At 50.1% G+C, this 27,427-nt stretch overlaps 1 protein-coding gene across 9 annotated transcripts; it reads left to right on the top strand.

The window, feature by feature from the left end:
- Positions 1 to 19: 19 nt before the first annotated feature.
- Positions 20 to 26,338, top strand: TTLL4 (tubulin tyrosine ligase like 4). Of its 9 annotated transcripts, XM_023931176.2 has the most exons (20): positions 125 to 5,818; positions 5,935 to 6,004; positions 6,841 to 8,109; positions 8,765 to 8,874; positions 9,303 to 9,366; positions 11,325 to 11,449; positions 11,843 to 11,953; positions 12,871 to 12,947; positions 13,588 to 13,782; positions 13,866 to 13,948; positions 15,042 to 15,170; positions 15,796 to 15,918; positions 17,407 to 17,505; positions 18,058 to 18,192; positions 18,907 to 19,038; positions 20,834 to 20,936; positions 21,495 to 21,705; positions 23,904 to 23,974; positions 24,565 to 24,647; positions 25,455 to 26,338. In XM_023931176.2, exons 3-20 carry the CDS (start codon positions 6,902 to 6,904, stop codon positions 25,594 to 25,596), a joined length of 3,201 nt encoding a protein of 1,066 aa, XP_023786944.2. In that variant the 5' UTR covers positions 125 to 5,818; positions 5,935 to 6,004; positions 6,841 to 6,901; the 3' UTR covers positions 25,597 to 26,338. The 9 variants fall into 9 exon arrangements, with proteins under 9 accessions (XP_023786946.2, XP_086753572.1, XP_086753569.1 ...); XM_023931178.2 differs by lacking the exon at positions 5,935 to 6,004 and having other exon boundaries at positions 20 to 165; XM_023931177.2 differs by lacking the exon at positions 5,935 to 6,004 and having other exon boundaries at positions 151 to 5,818.
- The last annotated feature ends 1,089 nt before the right edge of the window (positions 26,339 to 27,427 follow it).

Genomic DNA, 27,427 nt, shown 5'->3' with positions numbered 1-27,427 from the left:
CTCCCGGGGCCGTGCCCGCGCCGCGGGGCTGCGCTCAGCCGCCAGGCTCCGCCGCGCCGCCAGGGGGCAGCACAGCCCGCGGTGGCTGCCGGGAGCTGTAGTCACGTGGGCCCGCCGGCTCCCCATGGTAACGGCGGCGGCGGGTCCGGCGGGCCCGGGCGGGCGGTGAGTAATGGCGGCGTTGTCGCCCTCTGGAGCGGGGCTTTGCTCCCCGTGTGTCTCCCCGGGTTACACCTTCAGAGTTTCCCCACTCGGGCGTAGGGCCCGTGGCCCCTCTCCCTGCCTCCCCGGCTCCTCCGCTCGTGCCCGGGCCCCGGGGAAGTACCTCGCTCCACCCCGGGCCTCCTCTCGAGGCTCGCCATGGGTCTTGCCCTGTGACCCCGTGGGGCTGGGGGGGCGGTTCGGGTGCGCTCTGTGGCGAGACATGCTGGGATTGGCGGCCTGGGCGGCGCTCCGCCGCCAGGATACAGTATCCTGGTAGCACCTTTGGCTTCAGAGGCTTTCACTTGGAGAAATGAGACGCGGAGCATGTTCCCCGAGCGAGTGGCAGGGAGGAAGGACTGGCTCCCCAGCCACCCACGGCCCCAGGGAGCCTCTCTAACGGTGCCTGGAGTATTAGGATGGAGCTGGGATTGACCAGGCCCAAATGGGGTGCTGGAACATCTTGGCTGTCCATCCTTTCATTGGGGTCTTGGCTTGGCTGCTCTTTTGTTGTAAAAAGGAGCCGTCGAGTCTGAAAGATGAAAGGCAGAGCTGAGTTGAGACAAGCCTGGAGTATTTCCTGAATGGCTCCAGGGTTTGGGCAGGGAGTGAGGAGCGAAGGCGTTGGGAAGCCCTGTGACACTGTGCCCAGCCTCCTGTCTCCCTGTGCAGCTGGGCTGTGGATGTCTCATAGGAGGCAAAGTTCAGCCCCACAGCTCCACATCAAAACCCTGCCTACATGACTCCCTGAGGATTGTCTTTCTTATTGTGGTGTTCTCCTCACAGAATGGGCAAATGACATCTAGTAACTCCCAGATAGTTTGGGGGAATTTACACTGGATTGTTTGCCTTATTACAGTTTTATAGAATAATATTTCCACAATTCTTACTGTTTGTACCCAGTAGATAGTATTTGTCTGCCCTTCTGTTGCTCTCTTGCTGTTATTTTTTGTTACATAAAGTTCATTGATGACAATTGCCCCCTCAGTCAAGGGGTCCTTCTCAGCACAGCAGGGATTGCATTTTAAGGAGGAGCTGAGGGGACAAATGTCACCATCTCTGCATAACAGGGCCTGCATGGAGATGTCAGATCCCTGACCCAGGTTGGGGGCTTTGGCTGCTATACCAGCCTGGCTGGGTGCCACTCCTTGACATTTCCCAGGTTCCTGCCATGCATCAAGTCTGGGAGTATTTGGCAGCTTCTCACCTTGAGTCTCTGTTTCTTCACTCCTGAGCCCTGAGAGATTGCTGTATGGAATGAGGTTTGCAGTGCCTTCAGAAGAATTTTTCCCAGCCCTGTCAGGAGATGGAAGACTCCTCAGCACATACTGAAGGACAAATCTGGTAACCTTTTCTTCCGATTGCAGATACGTTTCAGTAAAAAATACCAAGAACAGAAGATGGACTAAGAAATTACGTGTTTTGAACTAATTGGGTAGTTCTTACCTCCTTGTCTATGTGCTGATATTTTATACTTGTTTCACTTACTGTAAATCCTTCACTATTATTTTTCTTCTAAAGGCTAGTCTGCCTAAGACCAGATGGAGCTGTGCTGACTGTCCTCAGATCCTACATTGGTGGCTAAACTCTCCCAGGTCTTGCCATGTAGTTCTCCTGTACCTTTTCTCCCATCATAAAGCTCAATTGAAAATACTGTCCCTGTAGACTTCCTTGGTGAAAGGCTGTTAAACACCTCATGGATTAGCTTGTTGCTTTTAACCCAGATTTGTTTCTTTACTCTTCTTTATGCTGCAGTAGAACTGCTTATGTTGCCCATGTGATGAAAAAACACAAATCAGGTGGGAGCAAGGGCAGGCACTTGCCAGTGTCACTGCTGGGGAAACAGAGCTGCATGATCCACTGTCACTGTGCACTACATCTGCTTCAGGGCCTGGGGGATCTGCCAGGGAGAAAATTGATATCCTTTGACAGCAGCAGGGACTCTGTGCTCTGCCCTTTACTGTGGTCCCTGCACTCTCTGGTCACAGCCAGGTCAGCCTCCTAGGGTAAGCACTGAGCCAGCCTTTTATTTTAGGTGTCCCTGGTGCACTCAAGCTACAGCCCTGGATTTTCTGCCTGCTGTGTGGGAGTTTCTCTCCTCATCTGGGAGAGAACTGTGCTTCAATGCCCTTAGAGCCTTGTAAAATCAAACAGACGAGCCTTCAGTGCCCAGCCCACCCTGTGTGTGCATGAAGGGAGGCATTTGCTGCAGTGCAGGGTGAGGTGGTGGCTGGATTCCAGATTTCCCATGGCTTGGTCCAGCATCCTGCTGTCCCTGAGGTCTGCCTTCACCTTAGGAACAGGAACACACACCTGAGCTACTCTGTTTCTCTTGCAGGGCAGTGCTCTGCTTAGGTAAAGGGTCATTTTGGGAAGCCATACACTCCTCATACTTCCGCTGTTCAGTGTGGAGTTCAGCACCACAGCTGATAAATGGAAGTGACCAGCTGTGGCACAAATGTAATCCTGGATATAGGTGGAATTTGCTGATGCATCATCACAGAGGTTGATTTCTCACTGGTATTTTTTTTTTTTTGACCTGAGTGGCCAAGCAAAAACTTGATGTCTTGATTAGGACAGAAATTGATTGTCATCCTCTGGATTTGCACACAAAATGTAGTTCTGCAAGGATGATACTGAAGCTGAGAGGGAACAGTGGTGCTTTACTGTGTGGCAAAGCAGCACACCAGGCTGTTGCACCCAACAGCATTTCTGTGTTGTCCTCATGGACAAATTGTGGCCAACAACACCCTCTGCTCTTCAGCTTGAACTTGCTGGTGGTCTCAGCTGCTCTGTCTTGGTGTGTGACTGCCCTTGAGACCACTTTTTTCTTGGAGCTGATGTAGGGGAGGGAGGGCTGTTTCCATGCTGTTGAAACACAGGTTTGTGCCTAGCTACCAGCCATTGGAGTAGTTCTAGGCATTCAGTTGGTTTCAGATCAATGTTGTTGATCTTGTTCAAAGTTTTAAATTCTTTGAAGGGATACAAACCCTTATTTTGAAATGTATGTTGGTTTTAAAAGCTGTTTGTTTTGTATTGTTGTTAACTTGCTTGTTGAAGCTTTAATCAAAAGTCCCAGAGCTGCGAGTGAGGAATTTGGTGTGAACTCAGGTCTCGTTTAGAAAAAGATGCTATCCTTTTTAATCATGAAGAGCAGAATATGCAGCCTACAATGGCATAGAAAATAATAACAATTGCAGTTGTCTAATCTTTCCTCCTTGTGACTTTAGGCTGTGTGTGGCTGACAGCACATTACTAGGTCAGCTTGCAGTGCATACATTTACAAGCTCTTGTTATTTGAAGTGTGTCACCAAGCTGCACTTAAAATAACCTCCACAGCCAAACTGCTCTGACAGTGGGATGATGTGCACACCCGGGCTCTTAAGGTCTTGTCCTTTCCTGTGGGAACAGGATTGTGAGGAGCTGCCACATTGCTATTAGAGGAGCACATGCTGCAGTGGGACTCAAGCTGGAAGAAAGAATTTTGACTGATGCATACTGGGGTGCAGAGAGGCTGGGGCACATGTTGGCCCTGTGCTCTTGTGGTGTGACATTTGTACAGGCTGTGGCAGTGCTCCAGCTGATGTCCCAACACTTGTGAGCAAGCTGTGTAGCAATAAAAGGTGCTGGCAGAATAATTGTAAGCAAGTGCAGCTGTACAGTCACTCCAACAATGACAGCTTCAGCCTCTGTATTGTGTGTCAATAAGTCCAAGCCAAAATCCATTAATTACTTGGCTGGGTTTGAATTCCAGCCTGGCCAGTTCACCCAGGGCTTTTCCTAGCTCATGTTTCTACAATAAAATTTCAAGAGTGTACTTTTATTGCCATTGTGAGATGCAGAACAGACTCCAGCTCCTTTGTTGTAGAGTTGGGTTGGCAGAACTAGGGATTGCATCAAGCTGTGACCTTCGTCCATCCCAAAACTCCAACTGAATTAAACATAAATGGAAAACTTCCCTGCTGGTAACCAACAGGGATTTACCCTGGGGCAGGTGATGTTGTTCCTGTCCAGAACTACAGAAATGTGGTAGCTGCTGTCCTGTTGTGACCACAACCTGGCAAGTGAAGATGCCTCCCTCCATCTCCATCAGGTCTCCTGAATGCTCAGCAGCTGCTTTGTCAAGCTGTCCTTGCAGTAAGGATGGGAGACAGTTTTCAGGTGGACATTGGCCGTGCTGGCTAGCAGGAGGCGTGACTGGGGGAAGGACAGGCACTATGGGCTGGTCTGCATGCATTGTGGCCTGCCTCCTGTGGGGGCATATTCCTGTCATCCTTCCTGCTCCTCCTGCCTCTGTCTCTGAGCTCCTGTGTCTCCACAGGGAAACAGTGATGGTGGCTAGCTGTTGGCCAACCTAGGCTTTACCTGAAAGTTGTACTAAAGGCCCTGCTGCTTTCTTATGCAGCTGCTGCTTGCTGCAGACCCCTCCCCTGTGCTGGCCCAGATGCTTCTGCAACTCCATAACAAAACTCCTTTGGAGAGGGGCAAGCTCAGCACATTTTTGTCTGCTACTGGGGCTGGATTCCAGGCAGTGTTAGCTAAGGCTGTGCCATGGCCAGACCTCCACCCTGGCAGCCACAGCTGTCAGCAGTGTCTGTGTCAATCACATCTGTGCTACCGTTGTCACTTACTCCAGATCAGGGTCACATAGGGCTTTTGCTGGCATTTTCACACCTGTGTATATAAGCTGACTGTAAGATTCACAGCCCATGTTACAGCTTCATTAGGCCACATCACTTTTATTTTTACAGCAGGATGATTCACTGATAGCTGTAAAGCCGGGTGGAGATGAGGTACAGATGGCTTTCACTTCGGGCTGGTTTTACAAGGTCATTCACAGCCGGATGAGAGTGCAGGCAATGGCCAAAGTGGCAGTGCAGGGAGATTCCACAGTGACAGACCCTCTAGGCAGGAACATTTTAATTCTCCTTGGATTTTAATTTGCTCTTTAACACCTATGTTCACTGCTGTGCTAGGGTCACTTTGTGGTCTGAGTGGGCTTGTGAGCTGGGTGCATCTGTGGCGCAGTGTGTGGAAGGCAGCTCTGCTCTCTTGTTTACTGGTGGAAATTTGAGCTGGGCAGATGGTGGCATCTGAGCCACATCTTCTTCATTCTGTGCTAATCGCTGTGAATGTCACAACACAGCCAGGTTTGCTGCTGGGGGCAGATTGGGTAGCAGTGGAATCGTGTGGTACATCTCAGTTGTGGGATTCTCTTCCCTGGGGCTTGGAGCCCCTTTGGGCTGCAGCTCCCACTGGGATGCAGGTCCCTGTTCTCATCAGAAGTTCTCAGCTTGACTGTAGAAGTGCTAACAAGCAATGCAGCCTATGGGCATGGAATGGACTTGGCTCCTTCCATATGGGTAGCAGCTCTCCTTGAGAATGTGTAGCGCCCTTGGGATCCTGCATGGGATATTCCATCTCCTACATCCTCTGGCTGAGATGCTGCTTACCTGTGTGCTGGAGATGAGCTGATTCACAGGTTGAGAAGGTCTGGCAAGTGTCGGTCTGTCTGACCCAGCCCTGTGGTGATGTGAGCTGCTGTGAAGGTACTACAGAGCAACCTCAGGGTCTCCAAGCTACACCTTAACTGCCGCATCTGAGGCTCGTCTTTCAGGTGAGAAAGGAGTGTGTATGTGTATGGCAAAAAAAGGAAGAGTGTGATGGTTGATGCACTGCTTATCCTTCTTTTTATACCTTTTTTTTAAAAACATGCAAACGTGTGAGAGCTAGAAGGTGGAAGAACCAGCCAGCCTGCTTGGAATACAAATTCCTATCGCAGCTGTATCCAGGGGCCCTCCAGGCATGTATTAAAGCAATAACTGGCTAATGGTTTGTTTTTTCTTTTCCCTTCTCCTCAGGGAGATGAGGATGTTGCAGGTATGGTGCAATAGTTCATTCCAGGAAGATTCAGGACACATACATCTGCAGCTCTGTGGTCTGCCAGTTTGCTCCTTGCAGGAGACTTTTCTATAGGACTGTAGTGGGGAGAAATTACTGCCATTCTCTTCTGGAAACAGTGGTGTTGATGTTAGAACAGCCCTGCATTTGCTTCTTGCTGCCTTCTCAGTCCTGAGCTCTGTCGGAAGCCTCTAGCCTTCACTGAGCTTTTCTACAAGAGTGAGAAATACGTTCCTTTTAAAAGCCAGGGCTGAGGTTCTCAACTAGTTGTGTAATCTTGTGAGCTGAAGCTTTAAAGAGCAGGGAGAAAAAATAAGCAGACGATTTGGGGCTTGTGGCAGAGTCAGGAGGTTGATGTTGGACACACAGATCTATAGGAGTGGGCTCGAGCTGCCATGTGGGTCCCAGGCAGGCAGAGTCTAGTTGCAGACAGGGTGACTGTGCTGGGGCTGCTACCCCATGGCCCTGGTTGGCAGTCAGGCACCCGTGTGTTTGCAGGATACAAGCTTTCCTGCAGATGGCTCTCTTTACATTGTTCTTTGTGTCCTCTGGTTTCATGTGAGATGCCAGCCGTTCTTTGACTTTGTTTCAGGAGAGTCTCGGTGAGCTCAGTAAATGGGAGATGTGGTTTCCATCCTGCAGGAAAAGCAGCTCACCCTGCTTTCCTCATGTGGAATTGGGCTGGGTGCTGTGTCCTGACAGGGCAACAATGTCTTTCATGGTGTCCTTTTGTTTCAGGCCAGCAAAGATGCTGCTGTAGGTGACCGATGCGCTTGTGCCTCATGTGCTATGGCTCTACATGGCGTCTGCAGGACCAGACCATGCTAATCTGGGTCCCAAGCAGCAGAAGAGCATTGGGCTGGAGTCAGCCACCCTTCCAGCAGAAAGACCTCAGCCGTGCTGGGCCTGGCGCCTTGCTCAGCAGCAAGCAAAACCCATCTGGAATTTAGAGAAGAGATATGTGAATGCTTTCCAGGATCGCATCCTGCTGCCCTCAGGGATCCCTCTGCAGCAATCCTGCTTCTCATGCTCGCCATCACTATGCCATGCACAGCCCACTGAAGACAGCCTCCAAAGCCTTCCAGACACTGGGTCTGTCACGAGAAGGGCGATGTCTTCCATGCTGATGGAGCCCTGCCTGCTGGCAGAGGAACGCTCTAGAACTGGAGTCAAAGGCTCTGCCTTCAGATCAGGTCAGCAGGCTGCCAGCTCCTGTAGATCAGTGCTCAATAACAGCTCCTTCCTACGGCCAAGTGGTGCTAAAGTGCCTTTTCTGCAGTCACTGAAGATGAAAAAGGTGGAAAACACCCGGAGTTTTCCTGCTGCTTCATGGTCCCACTTTGGGGACAATAGACACAGCTTCCATAGCAGCCTGATCAACGGAGCAGTAATGAACAGCAACGTTGTGTCAGAGCAAAACACAATCCCCTCCCTTACCCCCGTGCCAAGCAGTGCAGTCCTCAGGAAGGACCAGTGCTCGTTGGAAGATGCTAAGGGAAGACTCCGCAGCTCAAAAGAGAAGGAACCAGAGAAGAGCCTCTTGAAGGCTGTGCAGTATCTATCTAGTCAGGCTGTCACATGCAGAGGCTTTGGATGCCAAGTTGAAAGTTCTGGCCTTATGAATGTGGGCAGCCAGTCCAACCAGAACGGCAGGAGGAGGCAGCATGTTGGAGTGCAGAGCACCCGGAAAGAAAGCATTGCTCCCCTGAACTCGGAGCTGGGGAGCCATTGCCTTAACAGTAACTCGAGCCTTACGGGCACCTGTGAGGCTGCTGCCTGCACTAAGCAGATCAGTGTCCATCCCTTGGCTTCGCATGCTGATGCTCCTGACTGCAGCACTGGCTGCCGTCCCGTGGGTGTGCTGAGCCCTCTGTGTGCTGGGGACCGCCTGGCAGGAACAGAGCCTCTGCACTTTGCTGCCATCTCTGAAGTGGCAGCACAGGTGTCCACCATCCAACTGGAAAAAGAGGAGGAACGGGCCCAGGCTGTGGTCCCAGGAAAGCTGAAGTAAGTAGAGGCAGGAGGAGGAGGGAGGCTGCGGTGGGATATGCCAGGCTGGCTGTTGTGTCCCCATGCATTGGGGAGGATGCACTGTGGGCAGTACTAGGTGGCCATAAGGCTGTGTCCATGAACAAAACCCACGTGCAGCATCCTAGTGGATGAGGCACCTTCCTGCAGCCTCCAGCTTGACACAGGCACTCAGGATAGCTCCAAGCTGTTCCACCTTCTCCTTCAACCACAGCATGGAATTACTGTGTGGCATTTCTAGTTTGTTCTTCTCAGTTGGAGGCCCTGCCTGCAGTGATAAGCTCTGCACGTATGTTGAATGAAGCCTGCTGTTGAGCCAGACCTTCCTAGTCAGACACATGGGTTCATAAAAGAACACAAAGCTAATATAGGATAGAGAGGGTGTGAGAACATGGAGCTCTTGCTCTCCTACTGGGAGAGGGTGTTCTTGTTCCTCTTCTTTCTAGCTGCTCTGGAACATATTCCTTCTCAGCCTGGTCTGGGGCCTTTCCATCTTGCTAGCTTGGGATGAGTGCTTGTACATCAGCACTGGAGACAGCAGTGCCCTCATTCCCCTGCCCACATTATCTCATGCTGCCTCATGGGCTTCTGGGTTTTTGGGCCCAGAAAGTATGTACCATTCCTTTTGTCCCAGTGCTACTGCTGAGAAGTCACTGCTGGAGCCAAGCCATCCCCAGGATGAAGCAGAGGAAGAACTTCCTGATGGACTGGATGAGAGCTGCAGTCAAGAGGAGTATGAGGACAGTGAGTGCTGGTTCCCCAGGGTGGGCTGTGCTCCATGCCTCAATGTGGGGAGTGCAGGAGCTGTCTGGGAGCTGTGGTTGAGCACAGCTGCTTTCCTGTCGTACATTCATGCTGCCATTTCAGGATGTACTGAACCCAAAAGTGATGTAACAGCAAGGAGGAACTGCATGGGTTCCTTCTGGGAGCAAGCTAGGACCACTGTCCTTCTCCAGAACTTACCACCTCCTCTCTTTGCAGGGCTGTCAGCTCTGCTCCCTTCCCTGTTTTTTCAATCCCTATTGGTGGGCAAAAGCCAGGATCCAGGGATTTGGGGCAGCTGGAAGGTCCTGTCCCCTGGAGGATGTGTTTCCTCTCTTGTGTGTTTCCCTAACTCTGTGTGGATTCACTCCTTACAGAGACAAAACTTGGGTCTCTTGTCCCTCCTGCAGGTGACTCAGATACTTCCTCTGATGCCGATGTGTCATCCAGTGACTCCGTGGCTCCCGTATCCAGGTTAGTAGCTGTAAACAGTGCACTGAACTTGGTATATTTTTCCAGACTTGTCCCAGGACCCGAGGAAATGGCCTGAAGTTGTGTCAGGGGAGGTTTAGGTTGGATATTAGAAAAAGGTTCTTCATCCAAAAGGTGGCTGGGCACTGGAACAGGCTCTCTAGGAGGTGGCCACAGCAGCAAGCCTGACAGAGTTCAGGAAGCATTTGGACAATCCTCTCAGGCACATGGTGTGACTCTTGGGAATGGTCCTGGGCAGGGCAGGGAGTTAGACTCAATGATCCTTGTGGGTCCCTTCCAAATCAGCGTATTCTGTGATTCCATATCTTTGTACTCTATGGTGACAGAGGAGATGGTAGCATGTGGGGTAAAGGAGTGAAGGCAGGAACAGATGTCCCAGCCAAAGAAAGTTTCCTTGCTACCCTGCAGACTAGAACTATGTCTCCTGCTACAGACAGCAGCCTGTAAAGTGTTAAGGGTGCATCTACTGCAGCAAAACAGTGGTCTTCATTTCACTGGTACTGACAGTTGCTGAGTTAGGTTTACTGGATTACATAGTGCTCTTCCAGCATCATTGTCTGGTGGATGAAGCAGAGTGGAGGTGTCCTGGGCCAGAGATTACAAAAGCTCTTTGGAGTTTCGTGTCTCAATATAGCATCCTAGAAACAAGTCCCGGAGCCTGAGATTTTCATCAGCTTTTGGGAGAATCTTTGTCTGGGAAGGACTGCTCAGCTTGTGGTCATCCGAGCCCTGCCTTCCATGACTCCTGGCTGACCTTTGTTGGACCTGTTTTTGCCCATCTGGCAGTGGGAGCTGGTCTTCTACCAGGGCTGCCTCAAGGCTTTGTTGTCTGCCTGACAACTTGCTGCTTCCAGTCATGTCATCACTAATCTGGGAGACAAGCAAGGCTTTCTGTGAGCAAGTGTTGAGCCTTAGGGTGCTGCAGAGTTCTGGGTGTGCACATGCAGTTCTGAAAGTCTTGCAGAAGTAATGTAAACTGGCCCAGCAGCTGTTTCTGGCAGGATGTGTGTGGTTGGCCTCTGGGGCAGATGGGGGAAGCAGTGCTTGGGCTAAATGCCTCTTGCAGCAAGCGGGGAGGGATGTTGACCACTTCTTTATGCAGGCTGTGTGCTGGCCAGGCCTTGAAACCTTTGCAGCTGTTTCCTGCCTTCAGTTTGTTGTGGGCAAAATAGTTTTGTGCCAGAGAATGTTAACGAATATAATCCTTTGCCAGTTAATAAACTTTTAATTATTGATTTCAGTACTGAAAATAAAAACAAACAAGGACATCAAGAAAACTCCTTCCCTGTCCTGGTCTCCAATTCTTTTGCAATAAGCTACACTCAGTCCCTTCAGTGAGGCAAGGGGTGGCCTGAGAGATTGGCGATAGTGTGCTGTAGTTCCTTTTCTTTTGCTGCTCTTTGTTTCTTATTGGATTGCTCTGGTGTGGCTTCTTCAACTGGCTGCAGTGGCATATATTTGAATATACATTCTTTTCAAACCCTACTTTTCACTTCATCACAACCTTAATAGAAACATTACAAATTCTATCCCTCCATCCAGGTATTGAGGCTTGCTGTGGTAAGGTGTACATACAGTGGGTATAACTCCATGCCTCTTCCCTGCAGCACAGCAAAACCATGCACGTTGCAACAGTTAAATCATATGCATTACAATCTCCAGCCCGTGGACAAGGTTATAGGGTGTGTTTTGTAAAAAACTCCACTCCTTGCCCCAGAAAATCACAAACCCCACAGTGGTTACTTGGCATTGCATTCATTGCAGATTCACCCCCTCATTGCTGCAGACTGAGTTACTGACCTTAGTGCCCATTGCTTGCACCACATTGTGATGATGGTGAGGTGCAATTCCTGATACCCAGATTAAGGCTTTTTCCAGCTTCCCTCTTCCTTTGTTACTTTTCACTTTTAGCCAGCTGCCTACTGCTTCATCTTTCTTAGGAATTGCATCGAGTGCCTGGCCCAGCCTGCTGAAGCTCAAGACAAAGTGCTCAAACCAGCTCTTGTCTGCAGTTTATTCCCTAATGTGCCTCCAACTATCTACTTCAGTACTCGGGATGAGACAGGTGAGCCAGGGTCTGTTGTTGCACAGGGTGAGAGTGGCCAGCCCATTATAAGGCTGCAAGTGGTACTAGCACACAGCCTGGAGCTGGCTGGCAGTGGCTGCCCTTAACCCTTCCCATGATGAAACCCAGCACTGCTGTGAGATCCTAATTACTGCAGTAAGCTGTGTTACTTCTGTTGCCTGGAGCATGATTCAGACTGCCACTAAATGTTCCAGTGTCCTGGATCTCCCCCAGCTGTGGAGTCTTCTGCTCCATGATGGTTCTGCAATGAGGGCTGTGCATCCTCGCCTACAGGCCTGGTGCTTGTGCAGCAAACCATAAGAATTTTATGACTGTAGTAAATCCAAGTATTGTGTTTGTTTTCCTTCGGTCTTTAACTTTTTGCCTTCCTAGTGGAAAAGCTGCCTTGGGAGCAGAGGAAGCTGCTGCGATGGAAAATATGCAGAGTCACGCCTAACATAGTGAAGCAAACCATTGGCAGGTCCCACTTCAGAGTTAGCAAAAGTAAGTTGGAGGAGGCAACATTGTGTCTTTCCTTGCTTCCAGTGGGTGGAAACAAGAAGGCAGACTGCCTGCAAAGAACAGAGCAGAAGCAGCAAAGGCTTGGCACTGCTGGATGCTGGGTTCACGTTTTTGCCTGTCTGACCTGCAGTAACCAAGGTCTGTGGGTCCCAGCAATGTCAGATCTGCCCTCTTGGTTTGTTCCTGGGATAGACCACGAGGAATTGCTCCTGGGCTGTCAGGAACTGAGGCAGATGTGAGGCTGGTTTGCTCTGGCTTGCCACTGAGGAGGCTGGCCCTCATGTAGTGCCAGGCCCAGCACTCCTGTCTCCATGTACTGAGGAGAAAGGCATCTTCTCTGACCATAGCCAGAGTTCTCAGGGTTTGGAGTCTTGTTACTGAAGAGATGTGCAGGAGAAGCGCTGAGCATTTGCAGCCTATCATCCGTACTCTGGAATGTGATCTCCTGGAAGTATTTATGGGACTCCTGCATGTATGAGGAGACCTCTGCACAGACTATTTTGGGGCTATAATGAGATATGGAGGGCAGAGGAAGTTCTAAGAAGTTTTGGCATCCTACATGTCCCTCAGCAGCACAGCATCCATTAGGCAATTGCTTCATTTGCTAGCTGTAATGCAGAGAAGTCAGGATGCTGGGAATTAAAGGCATTCCTTTGACCCTGTGCCTCTTCAGGTGCTTGCAACCTGCCATATTTGCAAGGGTATGACCCACTTGGTTAACTGGATGCCAGTCACAGCCCTTGCTTTGGCAGCTGTGCAGTAGCAAGTATGAGTGCTTTGTGCTATAGCTGTGCAGCATCACTGGCACGCTTCTGCTAGCCCAAGGAGATGGGGTACTGTGGATTGAGAGAGTGTTGTGGGTGGCAGGGTACTCATGGACTTTCCTGTTTTTCCTGCAGAAAGCAATGACTGGTTGGGTTGCTGGGGCCACCACATGAAATCCCCAGGCTTCAAAGCCATCAGGGAACACCAAAAGGTAGGAGCTGGCTTTGGATGACCTCCTTCACATGCATGGAGAGTGTGTTCGAAGCATATTGTGTGCCCCTCTCCTCAGGGCCAGGTGTTTGCTGTGAAAGCTGTCCCTGCAGTGTCCCTTCCAGAACTGGGAGAGGAGTCCAAGAGACAGGCATAGCTGGATGAGCATCTCTGCTGTGAGGGTGGCTCTTGTACAGACTGAGGCTGTAGCCAAATTGTGTTTATTTGTGAGCTGCTTTAAATTCAGTCATTGGTACTTAAAGCAGTCCTTCTTCTGGTGGAACTGAGGGGTAGGGACAGTGCCCTTGCAGCCAGTGCAGCAAAGGGCATATACCTTACTCCAATCACAGAACAGTCAAGTGTGGCTCATGGCTTGAGAACCTGTGAGGGACCAAAGATTTGATATCTACCACAAGTACATGCCTGCTCTGAAGAGCTGTGATGCTCTAAACTCTGCAGTTTGTCCCTGCAAAGCTTCAGGAGTAGGTGGAATCAGTTTGGGTGCAATCTTGAGAGGGGAGCAAAAACTATCACCCTGCACTGTATTCAGAAATGATGTATCCTCTGCCAAAGGAGCAGGAAGGAGTGGGCAAGGAGTTGGGGAAGCAGAGAGATCTCATAGCATCTGTGTTCCTTTCCAGCTAAACCATTTCCCTGGTTCATTTCAAATTGGAAGGAAGGACCGTCTGTGGCGCAACCTGTTGAAGATGCAGGCTCGCTGTGGGAAAAAGGAGTTTAATTTCTTCCCTCAGTCCTTCATCCTGCCCCAGGACATCAAATTACTCAGGAAAGCATGGGAGGAAGGAGCTAGCCGACAGAAATGGATTGTGAAACCAGTAGGTGTAAAGCAGAACTCAATCCTCTGTCCTCTTGTAGGTGCAGGCAAAAGATCTGATCCTTTCTTGTTTGTGTTTTGCAGCCAGCATCAGCAAGAGGCATTGGTATCCAGGTCATCCACAAATGGAGCCAGCTCCCCAAAAGGAGACCACTGCTAGTACAGAGGTGAGTGAATATAAAACCAAGGCTGACACACAGCCTGGCACTTCTCAGTATCTTGTATCTCTGGTTAATTCTGGGCCCCTGGCACTGTGTGGCAAAGCAGAAGTACCTGATTTGCATCTGGAGACTTCTCTGGAGACTGCCTGGTTGTCCTGCTTCTGGAAGTTTGTCTCCATCAGTTGCAGCTGGGCTTACTGGAGTGCTGCTGTCTTTGTGTGTATATTTGAGGTCTCAGGCACAAATTGGTTTCATGAGCTTTCTGGAGCTTCTGTCTGTCAGGTGGACAGCTTCAGCTCTGCTGTGATCCAGCTCCCACTACTCTGTACTCTGGGGTTTGGCATGTTTGGAGACAAACCAACCTGATCCAGTTCACACAAGGACAGTGGGAAGAGAAGTCCCAGGGAAGAGGTGGCAGTTGTCAAAGATTTGTTCTTATCCAAGTTAGAATGGTTCAGTAAGAGCCTCAGTACACGCAGATGTTAATCAATGGATTTTCTTGAAATAACAGAGTTCTCAGTCTCCTTCCTCTTTTGCAGAAAAGTGGAATAGTTCATCTTGATTTGAGGTTGCTTTCTGGGAAGATTCTTATGAGGGCAGGAAAACTGCAGTGTTTGGCAGGCAGGGAACTGTTGTTTGCTTGTTAGTTCTCCCTGTCCACTTTCCATGCAAAGAGATAAACTTTCCTATGGAAAATCATGAATTTATGGGATGAATAATCAAATGATTTGGATTAAAATACCCAACTGTTTCTGCTCACTGTACAAAACCATCTGTGGTGTACTGCATGTCTTAGATGTTCCTGAATATTGTGATCAGCGCTGTGGGTGTGGAAAAGCTACTGTGCCTTAAAACTGGGAAAAAATCTCTTCAAAATGGAACTGAGCAGAAGGAAACACTGTGTATGTGCTGCAGAAGCTCCTTGTGAATGGGAGAGCTGCTCTTTCTCTCATTTTGTCTGTGATGTGATTAACTTGGAAATGCTGTGCAAAAAGGCTTCTGCATTGATCCCTTGTTTTGCCAGGGCTTCCGAACTGGGGATTAGAGATGTTCCTGCATATGAAAATCATAACCCTCATGTGCTTACTTCCCTCTGCAGATATCTGCACAAACCCTACCTCATTGGCGGGAAGAAGTTTGACCTGAGGATCTATGTTTACGTCACTTGCTATGATCCCCTCAGGGTCTACCTGTTCAAGGATGGATTGGTTCGCTTTGCCAGCTGCAAGTAGGTTGTGCAAGAGAGTGGTGCTGGGGGCTGCCTTGGTGCCCAGGCATCTGTGGCTGTGGTACCCACCTTGGCTGGGGCAGGAGGGAGTCATCCCTTATAAGGGTGATGCCTAAAGCTGTATCTTGTTTGCTTAAGAAGCAGTGTGGTAACACACGGGGTCGCTGCAGGTGACTGTTGAAAGGGAATGTGAGACGTTGCTGCCTACATACAGCCTTCCCAATGAAAGATCAGCTCAGTGTGAACCAGTTCTTGAAATATGTTATCTGTGCTTCATTCTGCATAAAAGCTGGCACAGCAGAAACTGAGATGTTTCTTCTTGTTTTCATTGTGTTGCCTCAGGCTGCTGCAGTTCCATTAGCTCTTCTGCTCACTGATGCTCTGGCTTTTATTTCTTGAGGATATGCTGTGAGGGTGGGATTGCATTCCACTGTCCCAAGGCATCCTGTTCTGTCTTGTGTTTTGTTCCATTAGCTCTGGGCCTGTGGGGACAGAGAACTGTGGGAGCAGGGCTGGTGGATGGCTGACAGTGGTCTTAGATGAGAACAGGGTCTGTACCTGCCTTGTGGACCTGGGGACAGCCACTTCAGTCTCAGGCAGCTTGTATTCCTCTTGCCTCTTCCAGGTACTCCTCCTCAATGGAGAGCCTCAGCAACAAATTCATGCACTTGACCAACTACAGTGTGAACAAGAAGAACACAGAGTACAAACCCAACTCGGATGAGACTGCTTGTCAGGGACACAAATGGTAGGTGCTGCTTTTAGGGTACAAGGTAGCTTCTTTCTATTTCCCATTAAGTCAGACTTTTTTCAAGATTCTTACCCAAAACTTGAACTGGCTTTCTGTATCATCTGCTCCCACTTGGGAAACTGAAAGAACAGAGTGATTTTAGCATAAGTTAGGTGTAAATGGAATCTGGATGGTCTCCCTGACTTGTGACTCATCCTGTCCAGTGCTGCTTGAGCTGTAGGTGCTGTTCATCCTGCCTGTATCTGTGCTATTCCCTGCTTCCAATGCTGAATTCATCTCTGCTCATTCATCCCGTTCCCCTACTGTGGGGGCAGTGGGATGTGGTTAAAGCAGAATCTGATTGGCTTTTGTTAGATATTGAATTGATGATGCTTAAATTGGCTAGATGGGAGCTTCTGCCCATCTCACTCTAGTCTTTCCTGTGAAGGCAGAAAAGGGGACAGCCCTGGTTCTGAGCTGTTAATTTATGTGCTACTCAGTGGGAATAGGAGCAGTGGTGCCATTTCTAACCTTTGCGGGGAGGCTGAAATCTTGCAGGAGTTCCCATTCCTAGCTGTCCTATGGATGAATGGATGCAAGCCCCAGGAACTTGTCTCTGATTCCATGATGGTGTTAGAAGCCTTTTAAAAATAGTGCAGGATAGAGTTCTCAATTCTCAGCCTGGGAAGGCTACTACAATTCAAAGGGAGTTGCAGAAGGTGTTTTTCTGTGGCCAGGTTGCTTAGACCTGGACTTGCTGCACAGTGGTCTCTTCCTCCACTGGGACTTTTAGCAGGGTCGGCTGCCTCTCAGCAGTTGCAATTGCATGGAGGTGGGGTTGTGTGGGTTTTCCATACTTGCATGCAAGTCAAAGCTGGCTGCTTCTGTGTTAAAGATCAGTGTGGCTGTAATCCACTCCATCTTGTATGCAGGAAGCATGACCTTTGGATTCCTGGCCATTAGCCACATGGTCTCACTTGAGAAATATCTGAGCATCCTTGGCTCACTGTCATAGTAGCTTGCAGCACTCACTGTGGCGTGGGAAACTCCTGTAAAAGCATAGATGCTCCCCCATACCATCTTGTTACCCATATTATTTTCATACCTGAAGCCTCAGTGAAGTGGCTTTAGCTAAAACATTTTTGGGGTCTTGTTGGATCCCTGCTGAGCTACTTCGCAGTGCTGCGGGGGAAGGCCTGCAGGAAGGGGAGGTTTGCTGAGGACATGGAGGGGGAGGGAAGAGAAGATCTGGGCCTGACTTACCTTGCTCATGTGCTAATTTGGGACTGTGCTGAGAGAAGTCTATGACAGATTCATGTTCCTAGTAGCTTGGGCCTTCAAGACCAGGGGCCAGGCTGGGGAGAGCAGCAGCTAGGAGCTGAGAGAGTTGAGGATGTCAGGAGGATTGCTGTGCCAGGGAAGAGTGCTGTCAGGGTTCCCCTCTGTTGCTTTCACCACCTGCAGGAAGGGGCTACAGAGCTACCTCCTTTGCTTTCTCTCTCACAGGGCACTCAAAGCTCTCTGGAGTTACCTGACCCAGAAGGGAGTTAATAGTGAGGCCATCTGGGAGAAGATTAAGGACATCGTTATCAAAACCATCATTGCGTGAGTCTTGGCACTCCCTTGATCTGTGTGTCAGTGAGGTGCACCCTGGCCCCTTTGTCCAGTCCTTTCTCAGCCTGGTCCTTTTGCTCTTAATTAAAATGGCATCACTGCTGTTGCCTTCAGTATTTCTCTGCAGATCCCTCCTTTCATCTTGTTACTTATGCTCCTGCTACAGTAGCTGCAGTGGGTAAATAGATCTTACATTTCCCTGACCTGCCTGAAGGCCAGGAAGATGCAGTGTACCCAAAATTGTCCAGCTTGCCACCTGCTCCTCTGCTTTGCCTGGGAGCCTGAGAGAATGGTCCCTGGTGCAGGATAAATCTTGTATTCAGAGGTGGATGCTACCTGACGCAGCAGGGATGCTCAGGATGCAGTGCTGAATCCATACGTGGTGAAGCAGCAGCAGCTCACAGGCCTGTGTTGATCCCTCAGCCCACCTGCTCCTGCAGCACGTGGCTGCATAACACTTCCAGAACTGTCAAAACGTGCTGTGAACAGCCAGAGCTCTGCTGTCTGACTGTTGGAAAGAAGCATTTTTTTCTTGGCTTGCAGTTCTGAGCCCTATGTGAACAGCCTGGTGAAGATGTACGTGCGCCGGCCGTATTGTTGCCATGAGCTGTTTGGGTTTGATATCATGCTGGATGAGAACCTGAAGCCCTGGATCTTAGAAGTCAACATTTCCCCAAGGTAAAGCATATTCTGAGCCACAGCAGAGTGGATAATGGCCTTTCTTTTATTACAAAGTGAGTTTGGCTTTCAATGTCCCCTGTAGCCTGTGCTGAAAGACCATGGGCTTTGAAGCCTCCCTCTCCAGATTGCAGGAATCAAAGCCCTCCCTATCTGTAAAAGCAACATTCATCTGCAGTTCAGAAAGCTTTGCTGGGCATGCTCCAGCTAGAGCCAGAGAAAAATATGTTAAAAAAGGGAGGCCAAGGAAGGATGTGTCTTGTACAGAACGGGTGATGGCAGAGATTTCTTTGCGTGGGCAGAAGCAATCAGCAGTTCCACTGCCTCGTGCACCGTTCTTTGCTTTCTGTCGGCATTCGGCCGTGTGGTGTCGGCTGTGCAGGCAGGCCAGGAGCTGCAGTGTAACTGAGTATGGCCTCTCCTGCCTGCGAGAGTGGGTGGGCATGAGCTGTACACAGAGCCATGTATGTGGGGCTCTGGGGATGGATTTACCTATTTCTAGCTAACTTGGGAAAAGATGGGAAAATTAACTATTTCTGGTAGGAAGCCCCCCCGTCAAAGAGCTGTTGTCAGGATTTTTCTCTGGGTGTCCTGTGGCTGGTTTCATGAGGGAAGCGACAGGAATCACTAATAACCCAGGTATTGATCTTGGGCCCATGGAGTTCAATACCTGCATTCTAGCATTCAGGCTGCTGTGATGCTTCCTCTCTGCAGCCTCCACTCCAACTCCCCACTGGATGTGAGCATCAAGGGCCAGATGATTCGGGACCTCCTCAACCTCGCTGGTTTTGTTCTGCCAAGCAGTGTGGCTTCAAGGACACAGACAACAAGTGGCTCTACCTTCAGGTTAGGCCACTTCTCTGTCAGAGAAGCAGGCTTTTTTCTTGAGGGATTTTATCTGGACAGGGGGCTGCTTGGAGCCCAGCAAACACTGGCTCCTAGCTGTTGACAACCTGTGCTTACTGGTGCTTCAGCTGTGGGTCCAGAGAACTTGCCTCATTGCCTGAGTATCTGGTTCCTGTGGTCTCTTCAAGGCAGAAAGATTTATGCCCTCTCTGCGGGTCCATAGTTGGAAATGAGGCCAATGTAATTTGGGCTTGCTCTGCAGTTAGTCAAGTTGTGCTCTCTTGTCCTTACTCCTGCCAGAACTAATATGTTGTTAAGTTTCACTGCCTGTCTGTTTGCTTGGAGGACTGGCTGGCTCTGTTTGGGCTGGATCCGCTTACCCTCTGACTTACCAGAACTGACATGCTGCTTCCTGGAGCAAGAGGAGCACCTGTTATTTTGCAAATACTGGAGTGATCAGTTCTTTAGGCAGGACTGCAGGTGTCATGCTGCCAACCTGTGGGTGGAGGGGTGCACAGTCTTCATAGCTAACATGGCTGTTTTTTGCAGAATGCTAATTCCTGGGTGTGTGTCCAGCCAGGCCCCTAATTCTTCTATGTTTCACCACAGCTAGGGCTTATCCTAGTTTCAAACTGGATGGCTGGAAGGAAACCAGTCTGTTTCCTGCATCAGAGTGGCTACTAACCATATGTCACTGAAGTATCAGCTTGCTGGGTTAAGCATCAGCATGCAGTGATGTGTGGGTGTGCCAAAAGATGGGACTCTTGCCCTCTGAGTGCCCTGTGCCTTCAGTGGAGAAGCCTGGAACATGGGCCCGTTCCAGATGGGCAGTTCTCACCAGCTATCTGCGGTGCTTTGATCACACGCTGGTTTGCCACTTCCAGTGGAAGTGCTGAAGGGCAGGTGTCCTCAGAAAGACTTACAGGGGATTAAATGGATCCTTACCATGGTTCAGATGTTGCATTACATGGTTTCTTGCATCCAGAGGCAGGCTTGTTTAATTGTATTTCCTGCCCTGGGGAGCATATGAAGGGGTTTTTTCGCATTTTCTAGAATTCCAGTAGATATGTATGCTCCCTAAGCACTGTGCAGCGCAGACTAAAGGTTCTGCTCTCCCTGTTTGGATCTGCACTCAAGTTTTGCAGCAGCAGAAATAGAAAGCTATGTTGATAGATGGGTTAAAAAGTTTTCAACAAGTATCTCCCAGATTCTGGTATTCCCAAATGGTTTAGTTGGCACTTAGAATAGATGGTTGCTGGTCAGATAGTACAAAAGGCCAGGATTTCCCATGGCATGTGGCTAAATTTGAGTCCTGAGCATACTTGGATATTGCCAGAGGAAGTTCTTGATCTAAGAGTCCTCTTCTTCCTTGTACAGTACAAATACTGAGTACTTGTATCCCCGTCCCTGTGCTTGCAGTTAGGAAGCTGTGTTCCAAGTGGGATGTGAGATCCCACCAGGCTTCATGTGAATCACGTCATGGTGTTTCTTTGACCCTATTGCGTCCTATGTGAGTGTCACCTTTTGGGCATTTCCACACTGAAATGCCTTCATGAGGAGCTGGTAGAGTCCTTCTAGTTTCCCTGCCCACATCCTTCCCAGGTTCTGTGCTGATGCACAAGGTCATGGATCCATCACTAATCTCAGAACTAGTGAAATCCTTGGAGAAAGTGTTCTCTCTTCCATGTCATTTTCATGAGGGTGTCATTTCTCTCAGAAGTTGCTGGGAGCAGCTCTGCCATGACAGGACTTTGTCTTCTCCACTTAAATGCTCTGTTGTCTCTCGTGTCCTCAGTCTGGGCAGTGCTTTGAAGGAGAAGCCCAAGCCAGCAGCTGAGCATTTGAAAGCAGAGAAGATGAAGAAGGCCTATTACTTGATGCAGAAGATACCTGACCAGGTACAAAATAACCTCCTCTGTTTTTTGCACCATCATGCCAGGCCCATGTCCCAGCCAGTCCCATATGTCTATCCCTCTTTCTTCCTCAGATTGTGCTCTTCTCTGGGGTCAGCCAGATCATGGGGTGCACTTGGGCTCCAGTGGGTTACAAGACAGTTGGTCAGAAATAAATTTGGTTTGCTTAAGCCACTGTCTGACTGACTCATCTGTACGTTAAAAGAGGTGTGTGCTGAGGGGCACATTACCCACCGGTCCCCAAATAGAGTGAGCACTGCCTGTTCCTCCTTATGTCTCTGTGCAGCTCTTACAGCCTTTGCCAGCTGACCCCCATGCTCGGTTAGTAGGGCCACTGGCCTTGTGTGCCTCCTGGCAGTGTATTTAAGAGAGGCTAGGCTGCAGAATTGGTGTTCTGTTCAATTCTGAGCAGTGTTGGTGTCACCATTGAGCCTAGATTCCTTCCACAGTTTCCATGTAGCCTTTGTCCCAAAGATCTCAGACACATGGAGACCTCTGCTTGAGAGATGCTTCTCTCTGACCTTGAGTTGCTCTTGTCTGCAGGATTTTTATTCTTCTGTCTTGGACGTCCTGACTCCAGATGATGTTCGCATCCTGGTGGAGACAGAGGATGAGTATTCCCGGCGCGGGCAGTTCGAGCGGGTGTTCCCCAGCCACATCTCCATGCGGTACCTGCGTTTCTTCGAGCAGCCTCGTTACTTTAACATCCTGGTGACCCAGTGGGAGCTCAAATACTACTTGAATAGACACAAAGGTAACTGCCCTCCAAAGCCTGGCACAGCCACCTGACTCAGGCAGGCTGCCTGCCAGCAGTCGTGGGAGACTTCTGAGCTGTTCATGTTGAGGGGGAGCTGCCTGCCTGCATACTAACCCCTAGGAAATGTGTTACCTTCCCAGACTGCTTCAAACATCACAAAAAGCTTATTCTGACTTGATGTGAGGTGATGACTGTTCTGGAATGCACAGCACCAGCACTTCTAGGTGCCCTGGGCATAAAGCAGACCAGGATTTTGCCTTCAACCTGTAGCTTTGGCGTCTTACTGCTCTCTCTTGAGGGAGAAACAAGCTGGATTTTCTGGGCTTTGCTCCTGACAAATGATCTATGAAGGAAAAATTTGGCCCATTCTCTGGTCTCCTGCAGCTTTCTAATTGATGAAAACCAGCATACAAATAGAAATTTTTCCTAAACACTGGAAATCTAGCTAAATTTCTATCCTTTCAGAACACAATTCTGTATTTCAATAAAAAACATTATCCTTTAATGAAGCATAGCTGGGCTGGACCAATTCCTTCTCACCCAGGGTTGTCTCTATTAGGGCGGGACTATAAGCTATTTGGAAGAGAGAGCAAATGAGGTCTAGCATGAAAGGCTAGAGAAAATTAAAATATTCTGCATCTCAAGGCTTTCCATCCAATATCTGATCTAGATGGAGAGGCTTCTGGAGGAGCTGGCTCTCCACTGCAGTGATTGTATGTGTGCTACTCACCTGACTATCAAGGAGAGAAAGAAGAATAATGCTTTTGTCACTTTTCACTGGTGTTAAAGCAAGTATTGAAGGGGTCAATGACAATCTTTCACAGAGAGATGGTACATTATAGCCTTCTCTGGCTGTGTTGTCATCATGTGTCATCCTTTGCCTTGCTAATATCTTTGCTGGATGACCTTCCATCAACTAGAAGAAAGATTCTGTCATCATCCTCACTGAAGTGCTGCCCTGAACTTTGCTGCTCAGGCAAGGGTCCCGGTTCAGTGCTCCAGCTTCCCCAGAGAAACCAAGCAAGCAGATTTGCTCTTATCCCATCATTGGTTTTTACCTCTGAGCAGAGCTCATCCTCCCCCATCACCTTCCTGTTCCCCTGTGTTCCATACAGCACACCTCTTTTCCTAGCCAGCAAGATGCAAAGCTCAGGTCCACAGATCCAGGACAAGGCATCTGAGCTGCCCTGCTCCCCTTGGCCCCCAACATGTGGGGATTTTTTTACAAGGCTCTGGGGTTTGCTGAAATGTCACAGGCTTTGGACAGCAAAGATTTCTCCTGGTATCTTATAGAAAACCACAGTAATCCCAGCTGGATAGCATCAACATGTTAGCCATTGCTCTGCTGGTTCTTAATTCTAGCTTTCTGCTATGACCCTAAGGCTCTTAAATAAGAAAACAGGATGGGAGTAGTCCTGGATTTCTCAATATTTCTGGGTTGGCCAAGAGCAGGCTGCTTGGCTGTAGTGGGGACAGTTAGCAGGAAGCCCTGGAGGAAGCGGATCCTGTTCAGTGCAGTTGAACACATGGCTCTACTTCAAAATGATCTTGCTGTACTCTGGAGCAACACAACTTGTGTGTGGTGAGAGGATTGGTCCCTTCCAGTCATACCAACGATGATCTTGGCCTGTGCCAGTCTTGCCCTGTCAGGGATGAAGTCTCAGCCCATGTTGATCTCTGGATGGATCCCTGTATGGAGGAGATGGTGCACTGGAATGCTGCAGCTGATGAATGCTGTGCAAGGAGGAGGTTGCCTGAGCTGCCCTCCTCTGGGAAAGGGGTTGATGACAGCAAAGCTGCTCTACATTTGCACGGTGGGAACTTTCACCGGTGCAGCCCAAATCAGGTACTGCTATTGGCAGGCACTGGGCTCAGGGGGACAGCCAATCTGGTCTAATTTGGCAAATCCTCTGTTGCCCCAGTTTCCCTGTTTCGCTGAGCCTGCTGCAAGGAATGTCTTGGCTCCCTGGGAGGAAGGCAAGCACTGCAGCAGCCCACGCACTGATGTTTGCTTGTACAAAGGGTGAACGCCCTTGGTTTACCCCGTGTTTGCTGGCACTCAAGCACGTGTTCAAGTAGTTATTGCATAGCATGTTCTCTGTGGTCAGTGCAGCATATTTGCATGAGCTGGGAAGGCTTAACTCTCTGTAAACCTGGCTGTTCATTTTCACTTCTCGTCTTCTGTCACTTCCCAGGTCTGGAGCTACTGAAGAACTGGTGTGTCAAAGGGTACCACACTGGGGCAGGGACGGATTTGGCCCAGATGGTGCGTATAACTGTGGGTAAGGTAGGCAGAGATGGTTGTTTACCTGCACAGACTTGGGTAGAGATCCTGCTTGTTCTGCCTCCTCTGGCTCCAGTCTTACCTGTTTGCCTTCTTCCATCTTTGCCAAGGCCTTCAGGAGTCTGGAAAAACCCATGCTGCCCTATTTCCCACAAACCTGAAGTCATGAACAGTATATCAGATCTGCAAGTATTTTGCATCTGAATATCCTTGGATGCACTGGGCACAGCCCTACATATTTGGCATCTATTCTGCCCATTGTTCCTCTCTGTGAGGGAGTCGTCTCTGTCTGTCACTCCTGTGCCTTACAGCAGAATGCTACTCTGAAAGAAACCCACTCTTTTGACCTCGAGATGCTCTACTCCCACTTTCAGCAGAGGGATTCATTAGGCAGAGAGCAAAGATTGCTCTGTTTGCTATTCTGGGAACAGTCTGGTGGCAGTGACAGTGCGCAGCAGTGAGGCAGCTCTAGCTGAAGCTCTCTAGGGCAGCCTATAGCAAAGCACAGCAGGCTTGAGGGATTTTTGCCATGACTTAAATAGCCATTCTGTTGTCTTCCTCTCCTCCTGCAGTGGTCATTGCCAAAGTCGTTCTTCCTCCAGAAGAGTAGCATTCAATCAAACAGCTTCAGCAAACTGGAACTGGGCAGTCTGGGGTGAGTTTGCACTGGCCGTGACATTCATGGTGTTCATAGTGTGGCTTTTGGACTGGTGTCCTGGTAAAAAACTGGCAGCCCAAAAAGCAGCTTTATTTGAGGGGGAGGAGCAGGTTGGTTTGCAGTCTGTGAATCCTCTGCTCTTCGGAGAGCCAACAGATGGGGTTGGCATGATGTCTCTGCAACTGGGCATGTCTCCTTGGCACTCTACACCCAGGTTAAATGGGAGTGAAGCTCAGAACAGCTAGGTTAGGTGATGCTTGGAGCTGTCATGGTCAGAACATGCTGACAAGATATTCCCCTCATTGGAACTTGTATCACTTCTGTTGACACTGATGTGGTTATCAGTGAGCAGAGACTCTCAGCTGCAGCAGTGGCTGGGGGAACAGTGAGGCCACTCCAGGTCTGTTGTACTCTCCCAGCTTCTCCGAGCAAAGCTGGGCTGCTGACAGCTTCCTGCAGAGGTGGAGGACTGGAGTTAGTCTGGGTGAGCCAAAGTGAAGGGGAGGCACATCCCTGGTCTCTGGTTCTAAGAAAAAGATCATCACTGCTCCTATGCTGAGGCCAGAGTGGAGTTGGGTTTACACAAAGACAGGGAGACTTAGCTGTGACCCTGAAGTCCCACTGATATCGGGATACCTGTTGGGGTCAGTGATGCTGCCTGGGATGGGAGATACAGAGTAGGTGAGCCTGGTAGCCCTGTCTCTGAGTCCATGTGTTGTGATAAAGCAGATTATTATTGCACCATGGTCCTGTTGGTCCTTTTTCACTGTCCCTAAGAAGCTTGGTGTCTCCTTTTTGTTGCAGCACGTGCTTCCCTTCAGCTGGTGAAAATCTCACAAGTTGCCTAGAGCCCAGCCCTACTCAGAGCTTACCTCTCAGCAAGTGCACTGGTGGAGCCAACCAGAGACCTCCTGGCTGCCTCTCTGACACTGCCCTGGCGATGTGACCAAGCAACCGCCATCCCTCCCTGGGGACACATCAACCTACCTCAAAGGAAGAGACAGAAGCTGGCTCTGTAGAGCAAGAACTATGGGAGCCCCTAGCACTGCACACTTGTTCTGGGCCTGGTTGTAGAGAGGGATGTTTTCCTGGGCAAAGAGGAGACCCGTGTGACTTCAGTTTCTAAAACAAGTGGCAAAGCTTGAGGAAGTGGGAGTTATCTGGCCTTTCTCCTAGACTGTTCTTAAAGCCTGACATGGTGGTTTCTTGCTGCATGGGAGCATGGCTGAGCCTGCCCTTCTTGTCCCCAGTCAGCACGGGCTAAGCCCTTGCTCACCTGTGTCTGTCTTGAGTTGCTGGCGGCCAAGTCTGCTCTTGCCCTGCTGCAGCCTGGTCCCTGGAGATAAGTCCCTAGTCCTCACGCCTGGGAGGAAGTAAAACTGTCCAGTTTTATCCTTTCTGAATGTCTGTGTCAACATCCTGCCCTCCCCGACAGGCAACAGGCCCTGCAGGAGACCTCCGACTTGCACATCGCAGCTCAAGAGAGACCACGGGTACCAGCGTGGCTCCAGTTTGTTGTGGGGCTGTAGGGCTGCTGGGGAGGGAGCATCTTTCTTAAGGCCATTGGCTCTCTGGTGTGCCCTGCAACATGTGTGCACGGACTGCAGGCTAGTGCTCTTCTCCTGGGTCAGCTCTTTGTTTTCCCTTTGTTTCTCAAGGATTTCTATTAAATTTTAACACTCAACTACTCTCCTGGTTTTCATCTGCCTTCCTTTCCCTGTCCTCTGCGTCTGATGTGAAGCTCACCCCTTCCCATGCTTCACTCTCGTGAGCTCTCGTACAGGGAGGGTTTGTGCTACCACCCCACTTTTCCCTGTCCTTCCCAGAGCTGGGGGTAATTCTTGTTCCCCTGTGGCAGGTAAACATATACCTCCCTGCATGGAAGAGCAGCTCCTAGCATAACTGCCTTTGGTCTTGGGGTCTTATGTCTTAGGGACTACCTGTGTGTCATTAACCAAGGGGAATAGTGCAGTCCAGCCTTGCAACAGGGGTAGGAAGGGTTGGGTGCCCAGAGCTGGCTCTTGCTGGTTCAGGGTTCTGTCCCCTGAGTATCGAAGGTGAATGCTGGGTGCTTGGGCAGGTTCTTGGGGCCCAGAGAAGGTGCTGATGTGTGGGCCCTGGGTCTGGTAGAAAGCCCTTCCCTCCCCTACCCTTGCAGCCCACCATTTCCCAGCGCTGGGCCCTGTTTCTCTGGTCTCCTTGGTGACAATCTCATCTCTCCTCGGCTTCTCTCCAGCACCTGAAAATAGCCTCCGAAAGTGGAGATGCCTGCTCCCCTCCCTGCTGCCAGCACCCGCGATGGCCAGGCTGGAGCCAGACTGTTCTGCACAGCACAGCTGTAAGGGCCTGGCCCCACGGGCCCCTGCAGCACTGCAGGATTTGGGCCACCCTGTGAACCAGCACTGAGGCCCCAGCCTTGTCCCTCCTCTTGTAGCCTGCTGTGAGGCAGCACCAGGGAACTCCTTGTACCCCGCCATGGGCCACAATCCAGCTGTCCTCTGCAGCCAGACAGAGCCCTATCCCTTCAGCCCTGTAGCCACCAACCCTGTAGCTCGCCCAACAGCCTCCCAGAAATAGAAAATGGAGCCGGGAGTGGGCAGAAGGCGAGCTGGAGCGGGTGGTCCTGCGGCAAGGAAGGGGGTTACCCCACAGGTAGGGCTGCCGCCGCCATGGGGCCGGGGTCGCCGCGGACAGTGAGCTGCAGCAGGACCCCGGGCAGGGACAGGCAGGGCTGGGCAGCGTCGAGGAAAAAGGGTCCGGTTCCACCCGGCACATGG

This window comes from Cyanistes caeruleus, chromosome 7 (assembly GCF_971803275.1).
Source record: "Cyanistes caeruleus chromosome 7, bCyaCae1.hap1.1, whole genome shotgun sequence".
Lineage (NCBI taxonomy): Eukaryota > Metazoa > Chordata > Aves > Passeriformes > Paridae > Cyanistes > Cyanistes caeruleus.
This window is presented reverse-complemented; position numbering and strand designations above follow the sequence as displayed.

Coding starts and splice junctions, on each gene's coding strand:
- TTLL4 (XM_023931178.2), top strand. CDS start 6,902: ATGGCGTCTGCAGGACCAGACCATGCTAATCTGGGTCCCAAGCAGCAG. Junction 13,949..15,041: donor AGACCACTGCTAGTACAGAG/GTGAGTGAATAT, acceptor TTCCCTCTGCAG/ATATCTGCACAAACCCTACC. Junction 17,506..18,057: donor GTTATCAAAACCATCATTGC/GTGAGTCTTGGC, acceptor CTTGGCTTGCAG/TTCTGAGCCCTATGTGAACA.